Source organism: Lathamus discolor, chromosome 1 (genome assembly GCF_037157495.1).
Source record: "Lathamus discolor isolate bLatDis1 chromosome 1, bLatDis1.hap1, whole genome shotgun sequence".
Lineage (NCBI taxonomy): Eukaryota > Metazoa > Chordata > Aves > Psittaciformes > Psittacidae > Lathamus > Lathamus discolor.
This window is the reverse complement of record NC_088884.1, coordinates 112,477,647-112,492,782: the sequence shown is the minus strand read 5'-3', so window position 1 is coordinate 112,492,782 and position 15,136 is coordinate 112,477,647. Positions and strand designations below refer to the sequence as shown.

Below are 15,136 nucleotides of genomic sequence, written 5' to 3'. Positions count from 1 at the left end.
AGGGCAGCATCATACCATGGTCACTGACTTGCAGGCAGTTTTCTTGGCTCATAGGTGGAGATTGATAGTGTTGTTCTTGGCCTTGCCTAGGTTTCAGTAACCTGGGCATCACTCCTGAGAAAATGAATCAAGAGAAATTTTGAGAATTGTTAAGAGCAGTAGTTGTTGTAGTGAAAAAAGGTCCTTGTGAAATGATTTTATATCCAGTTGGATTAGTGAGCATGTTGCTTACCTTCAGAGAAACAAGATGCATTATAGTAAAAATGCCACTTTCTTTCAGTTATTGTATGCACAACCTACATGTGCAGTGTTAAAGGCATAGGGCTTTTGTTCAATTCGTGTACTTGTCCAGTGTTCTCTTTGCATTCCAGCTGTAACAGAAAAAGGCAAAGCTTCGCATATTCTGGGGATGGAGGAGCTTTTTGAACCCTGGCAGCGCTGCTGTCCAAATTAAATGCACCTTCTGCTGCCACAGAATTTCCAGCACAGTGAAGGGGCTGGCAGAAACTTACTGAGGTTTCTACAATCCTGCAGGTCACCAGGACATCGCTGGCTGCTGATTCATACCTTTTAGCCTTATTTCTGAGCAGCTCTGCTTTTAAACCACCAAAAGACACCTGGGTCTGTATTTCCTTAAGCACTTCATGACCAAATGCTGCATAATAGCTATTCATCAGGTTATCGATCAGGCAGGACATCTCCCTAGGCGCTGGGTATTCAAGGGCTTTAAATGACAGTTTGGCAGCTTCTTTCCTTGCAGCATTTCAGTTTCAGTCTATTTAAGGAAAGAGGCTTTGGGCCCTTTATTCCGCCCCCCCGCCCCTTGTTTAGAAATAGGAAAATATTAACTTAAAAGTACTCTCACCAATTCAAACAAACAAGAACACTACATTTTTACAGTTGAGTCACATAATAGGACAACTTTTCCCATCTGCTTTTACCCTTAGCACTTAAGTATGCGTTGCAGGCACGACACACAGTTTGTCAGAACTAGGCGAGAGTAGGAGGTAGAACACACCAGCTAGTGTAGGATGCTACAGAAAGTGGCACAACATCTAGTAAGAGACATTGTTCCCTGGCAGTGTTCAAGGCTTTGAGCAACTTGGTCTAGTGGAAAGTGTCTGTCCATGGCAGGAACATTGAAATTAGATAAAGTCCCTTGACCTTAGGTTGGCTGCCACAGCTGCATGTTTCTGGTGTCATCTTGGGATGTATTTACAAGCTTGGAAATCTGTGTGGTAATGGGATGATCGAGGTAGCATTCTGAGATTTTGTGGACTGCAGGAAGGATAAGAATCTTACCTGCGTCTTCTCTCCCTTTTCTGAGCAACTGAAATGCTGTTTTCCTACATTAAAGGAAAAACAGCAACTCTCCTTGCTCCCTCTAAGTGATTGGAACAGTGCAATAGGTGCAATGGTCAATACCCATCACCCACAGCTCTCCTGGAGTGCACAGTCAGCTCTTAGAGCAGCTCTGGAGTAACTGCCAAAGGCATGGACCAAACTTTTTCTGGCTTCAAAAGATTCCTACTGCTACAAGCAAAAGACAGCACAAGTTAAGTACCAAGGAGTTGCTTTTCTGTAGTCAGGGGTTTAGGAAGCAGTCTGATGCCCTGCCTACAGCTAGGCTGTAGTATGTATATTATTTAAAGCCTGTACAGGTTGTCCCCACAGACTCATTTAAATGCAACTGTAGCAATTTTTCAGCCATCTATTTGCCCTTGCTATTTTCACAATACAGAAGAACAGTAGTAGGTCAGTGAACTTCATTACATACTGCAAAGGCAAACACTTGTGACTGACTTAACATCAGTTAACCTGTGGCCTACAGCAGCACATGCCAACATTCCAGTTGAGTCAGCACATGCATGTGCTCATGCACACGCAGAATAGTATTCATACCTGCTGGGCTAGCTAATACAAACGTTTATCAGGAAGATGGGAGCATCATGAATGCTTTACTTCTCTTCAGATGTGCAATCACCTCAGTATCTTCTTAAGTATCCCAGGCAATAAATTCTACATTTGGCTGCAGTACAAACCAAAACCTGTGGCCAGAGCACTTGCAGAGGGGTAGCAGATGCATACTTTAATAATCAAAACTGACATTTACAGGTCTTTACTAACTACCTCTACTTCCTACAGTAAAATGGCCTTCTCTCAGTGTTGGCAGGCACAAAATCAAGTAATTTTAAGGTTCTATATTCTTCACTTAAGCTTTGGTTTTCCACCCTAATTAAAGTAAAATTGGGGCTTTCATTTCATGATCTTGTAACATCTGACTGGAAAGCAGTGTTATGTAAACCCAATTCTTTGAATGGAACATGTCCTTAAGCATTCAAACCACAAGTTCCTGGATGACGCAGTTTACGCCCTCAGATGGTAAGAGAGAAAACGGCACCATAAAGGCTGGCTTGTAAGCTACAAAACCCAACTGTCCTTGACTGAGAATAAGAAATGTACTGGCCTGTTCCTCTGCACCCAGCACTGTGGTCTCTGATACACATCTCCAAAGCCAAGAGGGGACTAGTAGAAGTAATGGTACTGAAGAAAGATGTGCCTCTAAGGCAGGAAAATAGTCCAGGCCCCAAGGTATGCAAACAGCAGGTAACAACAAAGACTGGCAAAGAGCTAAGAATACTTAAGAGAGGAACTTAAGATACATTCACATGCTTCTTTCCTGGAAAATATGTAGTAGAACTTAGAAAAGCTTCCAAGGAAGTGCTCAAGGAAACTGGAGAAAAATAAATCTTTCCTGCGTGGCAGAAGGTACCAACAAAGACATGCTCTCTAAAGCTCAAAATGGTCTCTGCGGGTCCTGAAGGGGTTCAGAGCCAATATCTGTCGGAGACCAGTTTTAGGACAACAAATTAGACAATGCCATACAGCTTTCTTCCAAAACCTATTCTCAGGTTCTGTTCTGGAAGAGCATTTGTCATGGCTCCTGCCAAGGGGAACTCTGACTGCTGCTTTTGCCATCCAGCAGAACAGCCCAGAAGGAGTTCAGACACAGTCTGAGGCCTATCAGCACAAGCAAACCCAGTGGTCCCTTGAACAAAACATTGCAAGGCTGTACCCTGAAAGAATATTGATGAAACCATTCCCCTCTACAGTTGCAACAAATAACTTAATGACACTGAGGATAAACACTATGACACTTACCAAATGCTCTTCCCAATGCTCCTGCTGCCCATACCCAACCCGTCAGATACAAAATGGCAATACAGGTGCTGCTGAGTGGCCACAACAGTCAGATGGCTATGGATGGATGTGTCCATAGAGGCAATAATATTCTGAAGATCTCTTCACTGTTGCATTCCTGTCTTTGCCCTGATCTGAGGTATGGGCAGAACAATGTAACCAAATATAGCACACATAGCACAATGGCAAAAGTACCAAGGGAAAATAGTTAACAAAGGTACATGTTAGAGCCACTGCTGCATGTGGGAGAGAAGAAAATAGCGCCTATAAATACATACCCACGACAACTCCAGGAAACCAAAAGAACATATTAAGGGTATTAAGATAATAATGAAGTGAACCTCACACAGTATGCAATGGCAAAAGTACCAAGGGAAAATAGTTAACAAAGGTACATGTTAGAGCCACTGCTGCATGTGGGAGAGAAGAAAACAGCACCTATAAATACATACCCACGACAACACCAGGAAACTAAAAGAACATATTAAGGGTATTAAGATAATAATGAAGTGAACCTCCCCCATTAATTCTGTTTTGAGCTCAAGTATTTGCCGTAAGCAATTGTTAATCTTTCATAACAGCATCTAGTGCTGAATTAAAGCTTTCCAGTAAGAAAGACTAGACCCACTCTTTAGGGAGCTTCTGACCTTCAAAACTAACAATAGTTTAGAACTTGTCTGAACTTTTTTATGCCAATCCGCATAAAACTGCATAAAGCAACAGTAGAATGCTCTTCTTTCTGCACAGCAGAGTCCAGTTGCAGAGCCACTTCATCAATTATTGATCACATGCCACATAATTTCTTTCATGACTTTGCCTAAAACTCATGATAGGCTAAACAAGGTCACAGTTATCCACATTCAAGGTTTATGGCTTCTAAGCAACCAAAAAGCTCTTTCCTACATCTCCAGAACTTCACTAGCACTAAGAACAAGTATCACTGACCTTCATATAGGCCTATGTCTTTGCATTGTCTTTTGATTGTCTTTGAAACATGTAACTCTGTTAAAGTTTTCTTTACTTAACACTATTAAGTGCCATTTTGAAATTCTATCTGAATGCTGCTGAAATTTCTACATCAATGTAAGAGAAAGACGTCAACCAACCTCCCCTTTTCCTGATACGCTACAGCAATATTTGTTAATCATATTTATTCCATGTTTTCTCCACATTTTTTTTCATTCTTACCGTATATTGTCTGTCACTGCTTTGATTCCCCTTTGATCCCAGGACACTGAAAAAACTGAAGGATTTTTCTTGTATTGTTGGCCCAGGATGCCTCTCAGATAACTTTTAAATTCTTTTATCAATGTCTGCATTTTCTAAGGGTTATGTTTTATTCATGACTATCATTTTCCTCGTTTATTTTACACAACCTATAAACATTGGCACACGCACATACTTTGGTTTGTTTCATGTTTTCTTTCAACTAGGGCAAGTTTTTAATCAGAGAAGCCCTCCTATGCAACTCCAGTTAGTTGTATCGGTGCTCTAACAAAGCATTTGTAAGCAACTTCCATTTATCATTTCCCTTTCAAGTTTTTTGTCTTGCTCAGGAGTACATCAGTTTTGGTTAACACCCAATTAAAAAAGCACCAGAGATCACCAAGCACCACTCAATATGCTCGTCTCTTTGCCCATTAAAACTCTGATCACTGCAAGAAAATCAGCCCCGGTTCCAAGCTCTCTGACCAATGGGAGATGCAGCTGCTCTCCCCACACATGCTCAGACCGCAGCAAGCATCACCCATGTGGTGCTTTTACGACAACGATGGTCATCACCAGTAGAGCTTGTTCAAACACCTTCTAGTGTAAAGTGCTGATTCTGCTAGGTGCTTTTCAAGAAAATTAATACTTGATTGGGCTGCGAGAGGCTCCTTGTGGAATTCCAGCAAGATCCGAGCTGCATTTCAAACCACTGCTGACAGACAAGCCCAGTGCTTAACAATCTGCCCAAGGCACAGCTCGGTCGATTCCCTGAGAGTGAAACCCTCAGGCTCCCAGCTCCACAGGCTACAGCAGCCCCTGATGCTGAACCAAGCTTATTTTCTTTGTATCAAAGGCCAAAGTGAGACAGCATTTCTGTAGAAAACCTAGAACATTTTAACATTTTAAACGTTTTAAAACCAACTTACTCAGAAACAGACTAGAGCTGAAGCACCATTACTTCAGATGGACTAAGATCTGTGCCACCAGATCTAACCATGAGTCAACAGCGTCTTCCCTGGGGATCCCACACAGAAAGAAGCAAAAATAAGGTGTTGAGGTTTTTCCTTTGTTAGAAAGAGAGACACATCGGTGTGGAGCACAGGACCACTCGTGTGGAAAGCCAGGAGGTAACAGAACGGCTGTGCAGCCAATGCCCAAGCTGAAACAGCAGCCCCTGCACTATGCATCTACTAGAGAAAAAGCAGTCACTTGTAACACTGTGGTCCTCTCAGATGACCATTTCTTATCTGTACTATCCCCTTCTTCTTTGCACTTTGGTCAGCTCTTCCTCCTGTTCCTTTTCCCACAGCCAGGCATATCTTGTACTATGCCACATTATGCAAGGATCCACACAGCAGCAAAAGGTTTGCGACTGCTCTTGCCACTCTCTGGGAATAGACACAGAGCTCTTAAGGTTACAGCTCAGGTTGCATGAAAAGAGAGAAGAAAACAAGTCTCAGACTCTGTTCGCCTTTCAGAAGGGGGAACAAGATCTGCTTGATGGCTAACTAGACAGCCTTGGTTTCATGTTTACTTGGAAGCCTACCTTGCAAGGAGGCAGGCAAGACACCTGACCGAGTAACAGCCACAGATCTGAAAGGGTAGAACTAGAGCTTTCCCGGTTTGTGTCTAGATAGATCAAACAACTCCAAGTGGGTGCATGCCTGTGGGGGCAGTCCCAGCTTTACTCCCTGCCCTCTTTACTCCCCTTGTCACCAGCACACCTTGCTGTTTCACTTACAGCATAGTGAAACTGAAAACAAAAATAGATTTTTACAGCCATAGTCTAGAGGTGCATATTTGTGCTGCCTCTTCAGATGAATTCACAATCCAGTCTCATGGGGACTGGAGAAATTGGACCAGCTCTTTCCACCAACTCACTTCCTCCCATTTTATACATGGGATATATTTGTTCCATTACCTGAGGAAGCCTTACTTTCAATACACCACATATATTATATACAAGCTTTGCTGTTGGTATCTTTACATTGAAGCAGCAGTTACAATGCACACATGACAGGAATAGGCATCATTTTCTGCAATCAGTTCAAATTGTATGTCACTTCAACTTCATTCAAATTCTTCAAGGTTTTTTTCCTCCTCCTGTTTCACCCCTTGTCTAGAGGGAAATGAAGTATCCTCAGACAATGTCCACCAGAGAGGTCAAGGTTAGTGACTCCTCTAGTTCTTCAATGCTTGTAGGTTCCCAAGGATAAAACATAACCACTTTCTTCTTTTCAGTCATTAGGAAACCATTCTCACTGAATCTGCCTTTTATACTCCCTACATCCAGAGAAACAAAAGGAGCAATTGCAGTGGTATGAAGATCAAATATATAAAAGTCATCTTGTTGGGAAACAGAGGCCTGGAAGAGAAATGGAAAAATAAATAAATACATATATGTATTAAAGAACCCAGTTACATCCAAACTGGGGAGGACCTGCAATGTCAGTAAAACAGACTGAACAACCACATTTGATCAAAATTGAGGTTCTTTTCTGGAAATCTTGTCTGGAACAAAAGGTCAAACCAACAGGATTCATATGTAAGAATCATGTGAAAACTGCAAATGTTACTATAGCCTTTCTATGAATACTATAGACATGACAAAATGCCATGGAGTGTTACCACTCTACCATCTTCTTAGGCAGATAACCAAATAAATGGTAATCTGACATGTCTGTAGGACTGGTATATTACTGCAGTGAGAGAGATTTGTCTTTTCATCAACATACTTCACTCAACCTATAAATTTACAACAACTCAAATAGCCAGGCTTTCAGATTACATCAGTAACAGAAATGCGCAGAGGCAAAAGATGGTGAAAGTCACAGTAACACCTTAACACAGTAACATCTTCATGGAACATGATAGTGAAGTCCTTATACTACATTTAGAAGGCAGCTATGAAATATCAGGATGAAGCATAACGTTTTATATTAAGTTCTATCAGTAGTTAAATCCCAGAGAGGCTTAAAAGCACAACCAGGATGCATTTTCATGCAGCACTTCCCATTCACCATAATGACATATTATGCTACGTCACTTTCAAATACCAATTAAATAGATATAAAAAGCAGTCAAATTATGCTAAGTGCAGAAATCACATCCCACTTACAAGAAAAAACACACTATTCATGTTTAAGAAAAAGCACATATCCTTTACACTTCATGTTTTCTGAAGGAACACGAGTTTTCATGTGTTTTAAAAGCAATGCCATGAAGAGTAGCACATGGATTAGCAATGCATTTTGAAAGTCTAGCTAGTTTATTAGTAACTATGTATAGAAGTACCAGCTTCTCACAAAACAATATTTTTTTCAAATCATAGCTTTTAAATACTTTCTTAAAATAACCACTTTACATTTACCCTTGCTAGCTATCTTTATTAGTTAGCACCGTGGAGACAACACAGCCATGGGAAAAAGGAATGAAATTTCCCAACAGTGCTCCAGTTGGAGTGCTTTTATTATTGATGATGTCATCCACAAAAACCCCCAGCATGACTCAGACTCCAGATTGTGCCACCAGCTGAAAAATAAAACACAAAACCAAGCTGATTTCTTTCCTTTGTATACTCAGGAGGCAGGCCATGGTGCTATGAAAGAGATAAGAGGGGAAAATCTGGCCCATTTTCTTTTTGTAAAACAATTAATGCTGTCCAGATTCAAAGACATTAAAGACCTCTATTCCACCCTTGTTTAGTTTAGCTCTAAAGAACAAAGCTACAGTGTGGAAGCCAAATGTGGGAATGCACAGGTCCCCATCCTGCCAGTCTGCTGATTAAGAATTTTGCAACAAGATTTACATTCCAAAAAGGGAGGCTTAACAGAAATGCTCTCCATATAGAACACACTTGCTAGGAGCAGAAGAAATCAAGGGAAAAGCAGGAAATGGACTAAATGACAGTGTTATACAACACTGACGTTTTTTGGTGCCTGTTCAGAAGGCTGACACACTTGCCAAATAATAAGAAATAATAACTACTACGCAAATCAGAAGCCTGAGCTGGAGGGCAGGGATTTGCTGAAGAAGGAAAGGAGCATGTAATAATGCATGTTAGCAATGCTACACTGATCCAAGAGCTTGAGCACTTCAAGAGGAAATACTGCTGACAATAATTCATTCCTCACTCAACTGAATTAGCATAACCTAGTACTGACACATATGCTACTGTCTACAAGCTAAAACACTTGCCATGCTGATATCAGTTACCCAGGGACAAAAAGAGTGAAAGAAGCAATGCTACAGCAGTCAGCTGAAAGATAATCTAAACAAATTAAATGGAGACTTCATTACTTAAAATGAAACAAAACCAACTCACCATCACCCCTAAAAAATACAATCCACCATACCAAAACCAAACCACCAGTCTTATTTAGATACGCACATAGTGACACAAGAAAAAAAACACCTGATTTTCAACTCAGCACAGAAGCTAGGATTGCAATAGTTAAGGAGAAGGAACATTCATTGGAATTGGACACTGCAGAGCAGGCAAACAACTCACAACAGCAAGATTAGCAAAACCAAATACTGTAATCTAGCATGACTGATGCTTACACTAAGTCGGGTCTTTTCCAATCCTACAGCATCCTTTAGTGATGAAAGGAAGTGATGGTTTGTAGGACTCTGGAGCCCACCTTCTCCCATTAGACGGAAAGTAACAACACAGCTTTTCCTAGTACAATTTTGACATCTTTCCAGAAAGTCATTTATGGACTCCTTGTAGATGGGGACAGCACTTTGTGCTTTAACAGTCACGCCGCCTTTGGAAAGGATGCATACTGGTTCCAGAGAACTCCAGGTGTACACAACGACCTATCAAAGAATGTCAAGAGAGCACAAAGCCTAGAAGAACAGTTACATCTGTGAAAACAACCCAGTACCCCAGGTTTCGGATTGCTCATTACAAAAGATGCTCTCCTGAGAGTACCGGCTGATTTTCACCTAGCAAGAAGCTCCACAAAAATTTGAACAATCAATATGCCATAATGATTAGTTCATTATATGAACTTAATAGGAAGTTCATTTCCAACAGTCTGGATCTGTTGTTGTTCTTGATCTGGAAGGCTTTTTGTTTTCTCTCCCCTTGAGAGGAGGGGTTGCCAATTCCTGCCAAGGGAGTGCTGGGAAATGGAATTGGAGAGTGACTGACTTGTTGCCTAAAAATCCTATCAGTTTCTATAGCATTATCTTAAAACAGTTAGGGCATCGATTGTAAAATTATGACATTGCGTAGGCGACCTTGCAATTAACTACACTTAGATGTTGATATTTCAGAAAATAACCTAGTTCTTTCCCCCCCAAAGTAGTATAGCTTGAGTCCAGGCAAAGGTACAATCTTCTCCCTTCCACCCCAATTTAGTCAGTTAATCTAGTTTAACACCCATGGAAGAGTTTTGTTAAGTAGTGAGGTACCATTTTTCATATTTCATTTTGCCTAAGCATCAATACCTTCAAAATTTCAACAGAATAGTCAATTTCAGGCCAATACCTACAGACTACGAGCAAGACAGTTAATTCCTTGTTCTGTGAAGCAATACACACTACTATAATACAGGATAGTGTTGCCCCTAAGAAGATTAAAGACAAGAATTGTACCTCATTGTGTTTTAGCATGGACTTACTGAAGCCTGTCTATACAAAGATGTGCTCCTTTCAGCTCCTCACGTTTCTGGGGGAGGGACACAAAAGTAGTGAGAGAGGTGTCACTTACCCTCAAAGTAAGCTTGTGGTCCACATGAAGATCTGAGACACCATAAATGTACAACACACCTTTGTCTTCATAGGCCACAGGGAGCAGTGGTGCAAAGAAGTTCTGGGCAAAATAATGGAGCAGTTTCCACTTCCCACCATACTCTGAAATAGGTTAAAAGGAAGAAAGACCCAGATTGAATCCAAGACTGCCTTGGCACACAGTCTTTTCCTGTGCACTCTGGTCCTGCTACAGTAATACAATATTCTCCCCTCCTCCCTTTTTCACCTCTATCAGGTGCAGAGAACGACTGAAGTTACTCTTGTTTTCTTCCAGGCAAGGATCTGATCTGGAAGGGATTTGATGCTCTTTCAAGGTTTTCTTTAAGCTTTACCTAAAGGTCACATTCTATAAGTGTTGGTCTTAACATTGCTGTGCTGTTACTCAGTTAAAGCCTTGAACGCAAATGACATGAACAAAACTGATGCAGCATACCATACATTAAGCAAGCAGCTGGAGCACCTACGTTGTTGAGAATCCAAACAAACATGCTGGCATTGGTGGCATTGTCACAAACCACCACCGCTGTAAAGAGACAAAAGAGTCTGACTTTCAGTCTTGTACAAAGCACTCTCTTCCCTTTTCTTAGTCCTCCTCTTTCAGTTCTTCCTAAGAGGAACATCAATTGCAACAAAGACAAAATCAAGTTCTTAAACCAAAGAGAGCCCTGAGTTCGGCAAAATGAGTTTGCCAATATCTAGAGACAACACTTACTTTATGGGATTTAGCATATATGACATAGACATATGCTAATCAGTTTGCTTTGCCTCTTTAATGGAAAGTTGTCCCTCATTACTTTTAATATTTTGAAAGTCTGCCATTAACAAACTGTAAAAGCCACCAAATGTTGCATCCTCTCCAAAAATAGCAATTTTGCCAAATGCGACAGTGCCACACAACCATTTTGAAAGGGACACTACTTCAGTTTCTTTCTCTGTTAATTTTACTTCTAGCATCCACTGTCAGCATTTTAACTCTGTCTTTGCTCAACCATTATCTAGTCATTGAAATGGAACTAAAAAGAAGTAGCAAGTCAGCTGCATCATCTCGTAAGGAAAGAGAAGTCTCATTCTTTTTTCTGTCTCTTCGTTTTATACAACAGCGTTGAAGTCCACGGATGCTGAAAAATATTTCCAGTAATATGCTTTCGTTGAAATGAATTACTTCGTATTCATGGTGCTTGTACAAAGCTCTTAGCACTTTCAAACATCTCATAATTAAGGACTTCATCCAGCCTGATATAGTCTTTAAAGGGTGAGTTTGTGGCTTTCACAGGCAGACCTGAACATGCTCTGCCTGCACTCCACATAGACATGAATGAATTTCGTGGAGAGCAAAGTGCATTAGCGCCATCTTAGCACCTGCCCATCACCCTGTTTTCAGCAAGCTCACAACCAGATAGCTTAGAGAACAGACAAGAAAAGCTCCTATCCACCTGGAAAACCCTTACAAGATTCAACTGTGCCATGAGATCAGACTGTTGTCAACAAAACACCACCAGCATTCAAGTTAGTAGTACTGAAGTAAACCAAAGAGATGAAGTCTGAAAGAAAACTTCAGGAGAAGCTGCTGAGATTCTTCAAAACAGACTGTTGAATAAAGTGATGAACACACTCAGCATATTGGTGCTGTTCAGTATACAGAATGATAGAATCATTTTGGTTGGAAAATACCTTTAATATCATCAAGCCAACCATTAAAGCAGTACTGCCAAGTCCACCACTAAACCATGACCCTAAGTGTCACACTTACATGTCTTTTAAATACCTCCAGGGATGGTGACTCCACCACTTCCCTGGGCAGCCTGTTCCAGTGCTTGACAGCCATTTTGGTGAAGAAATTTTTTCTTAATATCCAATCTAAACTTACCCTAGTGCAACTGTAGGCCATTTCCTCTTGTCCTACCTTGTTACTTGTTACAAGCTTGTTACCTGGGAGAAGAGACTGACCCCCACCTCACTACAACCTCCTTTCAGATAGTTGTAGGGAGCAATAATGTGCCCCCTTTACTCCAGGCTAAACAACCCCAGTTCCCTCAGGGGTTTCTCATCAGACTTGTGCTTCGGATACTTCACCAGCTTTGTTACCCTTCTTTGGACACACTCCAGCACTTCAGTATCTTTCCTGTAGTGAAGGGTCCAGAACTGAACACAGCATTCAAGGTGCTGCCTCACCAGTGCCAAGTACAGCAAAGTGATCACTTCCCTGGTCCAGCTGGATACACTATTTCCGATACAGGCCAGGATGCTGTTGGCCTTTCGGCTGCCTGGGCACAAGCTGGCTCATGTTCAGCTGTCACTCAGCACCCCCAGGTCCTTTTCCACTGAGCAGCTTCCCAGCCACTCTTCCCCAAGCCTGTAGCCTTGCAGAGGGTTGTTGCAACCCAAGTGCAGGACCCAGCATTTTGCTTTGTTGAACCTCATGCAACTGCCCTTGGCCCATCGATCTAGTCTGCCCAGACGCCTCTGCAGAGCCTTCCTACCCTCAAGCCAGATCAACGTTCCTACCCAACATGGTGGTGTCCGCAAATTTTTGAGGGTACATTCGATCCCCACATCCAGATGATTATTAAAGACATTGAACAGAACTGACTCCAGTGCTGATGCCTGGACAACACTACTTACAACTGCCCACAAACAGGATTTAACTCCATTCACCACCACTCTTTGGGCCCAGCCATCCAGACAGTTTTTTTACCCAGCAAAGAGCACACCCATTCAAGACACGAGCAACCAGTTTCTTCCTGACAATACTGTGGGAAATGTTATCAAAGGCTTTACTAAAGTCTATGTAGACAACATCCACAGCCTTTCTTTCATCCACGAAGTGCATCACCTTGTCATGGAAGGAGATCAGGTTGGTCAAGCAGGACCTGCCTTTCATTAACCCATGCTGACTGAGCCTGATTACGTCGCAATATGAACAAAGCCATTTTCTTGCACTCCAAGGACAATTCCTGGCAGAAAATTGTGGTTGTCCAAAGGACAATTCTGCCAAAAACAGGGAGTGTTAAAAAGTTATTCTCAGGGTCACGAAACTTGACAATATGAGAGATTAGGATTGGGGATGGATTATCTGAAACAGAGTAAACTGTTGGACAGCGTCTGATCTAAAAAATAAAAGCAATGGGCACTGTGCCTAACCTCAGTCTTTGGGAGTGGTTGAACTCTCTGAAGCCCTCAGGACTGCCACAAGACTCTCATAGGAATTTCAATTGTCAGTACAATGGATGCTGCTCACTGCAGGCCTCAGAAGGAGCCCACCACAGAGCTCAGACAAGTTACTCAGCATGGTCTAAGGTTTCAGTGCCTGCTGACTTGAATTTTTAACCAATTTACATGACGAAAATCTAGGTTTCAACTATCTTAACTATTAAAATGAATAATGCAATTGTTGTAGAGCAATTTCTGCCACTTAGTGTAATATAAAATCCCATTTCTGTTTGAACAGGCCCTACTCTCAGTTTCTGCTGTGCCTTGATTTCCAGCTGGATTACATAGCCACATAGCAGTGGTTACTGGAGGGAAAGAGAGAAGCTTTGCTACCTAGGCAGCAGATACAGACATCCTCAGGAAACTGCCACAGTAAACAACTCGGACTACACTTGGCATTACAATCCCACAGGGAAACACAAACAAACAAAAAAACCCCAACCAACAAAAGCAAACAAACCACAGACTTAAGTTTGTACTATTTCAAAACTCATTCTAGGGTTCAACTACTACAGGTACTGTTTGGGGATGTTTGAAAATATCACTAGTCTGCTTACCTCAGATCAGCTTTTTAAGGTTGTTCTATTCCCTTCCCAAGAAACCTAGAGCCATTTTGAAGAGCTAAAGCTCAACTGCTGTAGCAGTTTCACACAGGAAGGGTCTTCCAAAGACAACTTTTCCAGCAAAGCATCTTGATAATACAATTGTCAAAACAACTACAGACAGCACAGAAAACTGAAGCTCACAGGTAAAAGAAAAACCACATTCTTCAGCTCATCTCTCGTCTCAATTTCCTTAAGAACAGAGCCACATTTCTTGATTGAAAATACGCAAATTGTATACAAAATACTCCTCCAGTCCCAAAAAAATGGATGTAAGAAATCTGAAGATCAAGTAGCTATCGTGATAAATCTCTGGGCTTAAACTTTCCTGTTGCAGACGTGCACACCCAAAGGCAACAGTCAGAAGTTATTTAAAACAGCCCTAGGGTGGTTTTCTCCTCCTCCCTGCAACATTTAAACAAATTCTTTAAGAAATCAGAGTTCCTCAATTTTTTTCTGATAACAACATGGGGTCTGCACTCTCTGCAGTATCCAAACTTCAAACCAGGAAACTAAAATTAGGTTCATAATGAGACCTCAGTACCCTGTTTTCTGAGTCTTCCCTGAAGCTTTCTACACTGATACCAGGAGTGAGAACAAACTGTTCTCCCTAGAACAGAGTTTAAATGAATCACTTCACACCATTAAATGCAACCTGAGAAACATGCTGCTAGTCCTTTCCTCACCTCAGTCTCATGAATTCATATCTATTATTCTCTGCAATAGCCTGTAGTTTCAGCTCACCAGGGGCTCTAAATATTGAGCCTGCAATAAAAGCCAGTTATCTGTTCAAGGGAATCTCATAACAACAAAGTCAGGTACTTCAAGGTGACACTTGTGTGGGAGTGAGGTAAATTGCCATGTGTATCACAGTGCTCTTCACCAAAACACACTGCATAGATGCCAAAGCATTCCACATGACACAACCAGCTTCACAACTAGGCATTAACAGTCAAAACCCAGTTGTGGTAAAAGCTGTTTAGTTCTGAATTGAAGGTAAAAGTACTACAACAAGAGTGCTGTGCCATGTTTTCATTCAATCCCAAGTTAAAAAGGAGAAATATTTGCTACCTTATTCCCTCCCCACTTAATGAGGAAACACTTCCGCTTTTTATGGGAAATTATGTAAGTCCCTCCATGGTTCTCTGTAAAAT

General features: G+C 41.5%; 1 protein-coding gene across 13 annotated transcripts in view; it reads right to left on the bottom strand.

Moving 5' to 3' along the window:
- Window positions 1-15,136, bottom strand: part of MANBA (mannosidase beta) — a 56,508-nt gene that overhangs the window by 2,696 nt on the left and 38,676 nt on the right. For 6 of the 13 annotated variants that reach the window (XM_065691145.1, XM_065691112.1, XM_065691128.1 and 3 more), the window contains exons 15-17: window positions 10,130-10,272; window positions 8,974-9,231; window positions 16-6,775 (exon numbers count right to left, since the gene is read on the bottom strand). In XM_065691145.1, the coding sequence (XP_065547217.1) occupies window positions 6,551-6,775; window positions 8,974-9,231; window positions 10,130-10,272 (626 nt within the window). In that variant the 3' untranslated portion in view covers window positions 16-6,550. The other 7 variants (XM_065691119.1, XM_065691136.1, XM_065691154.1 and 4 more) reach the window with 7 other exon arrangements.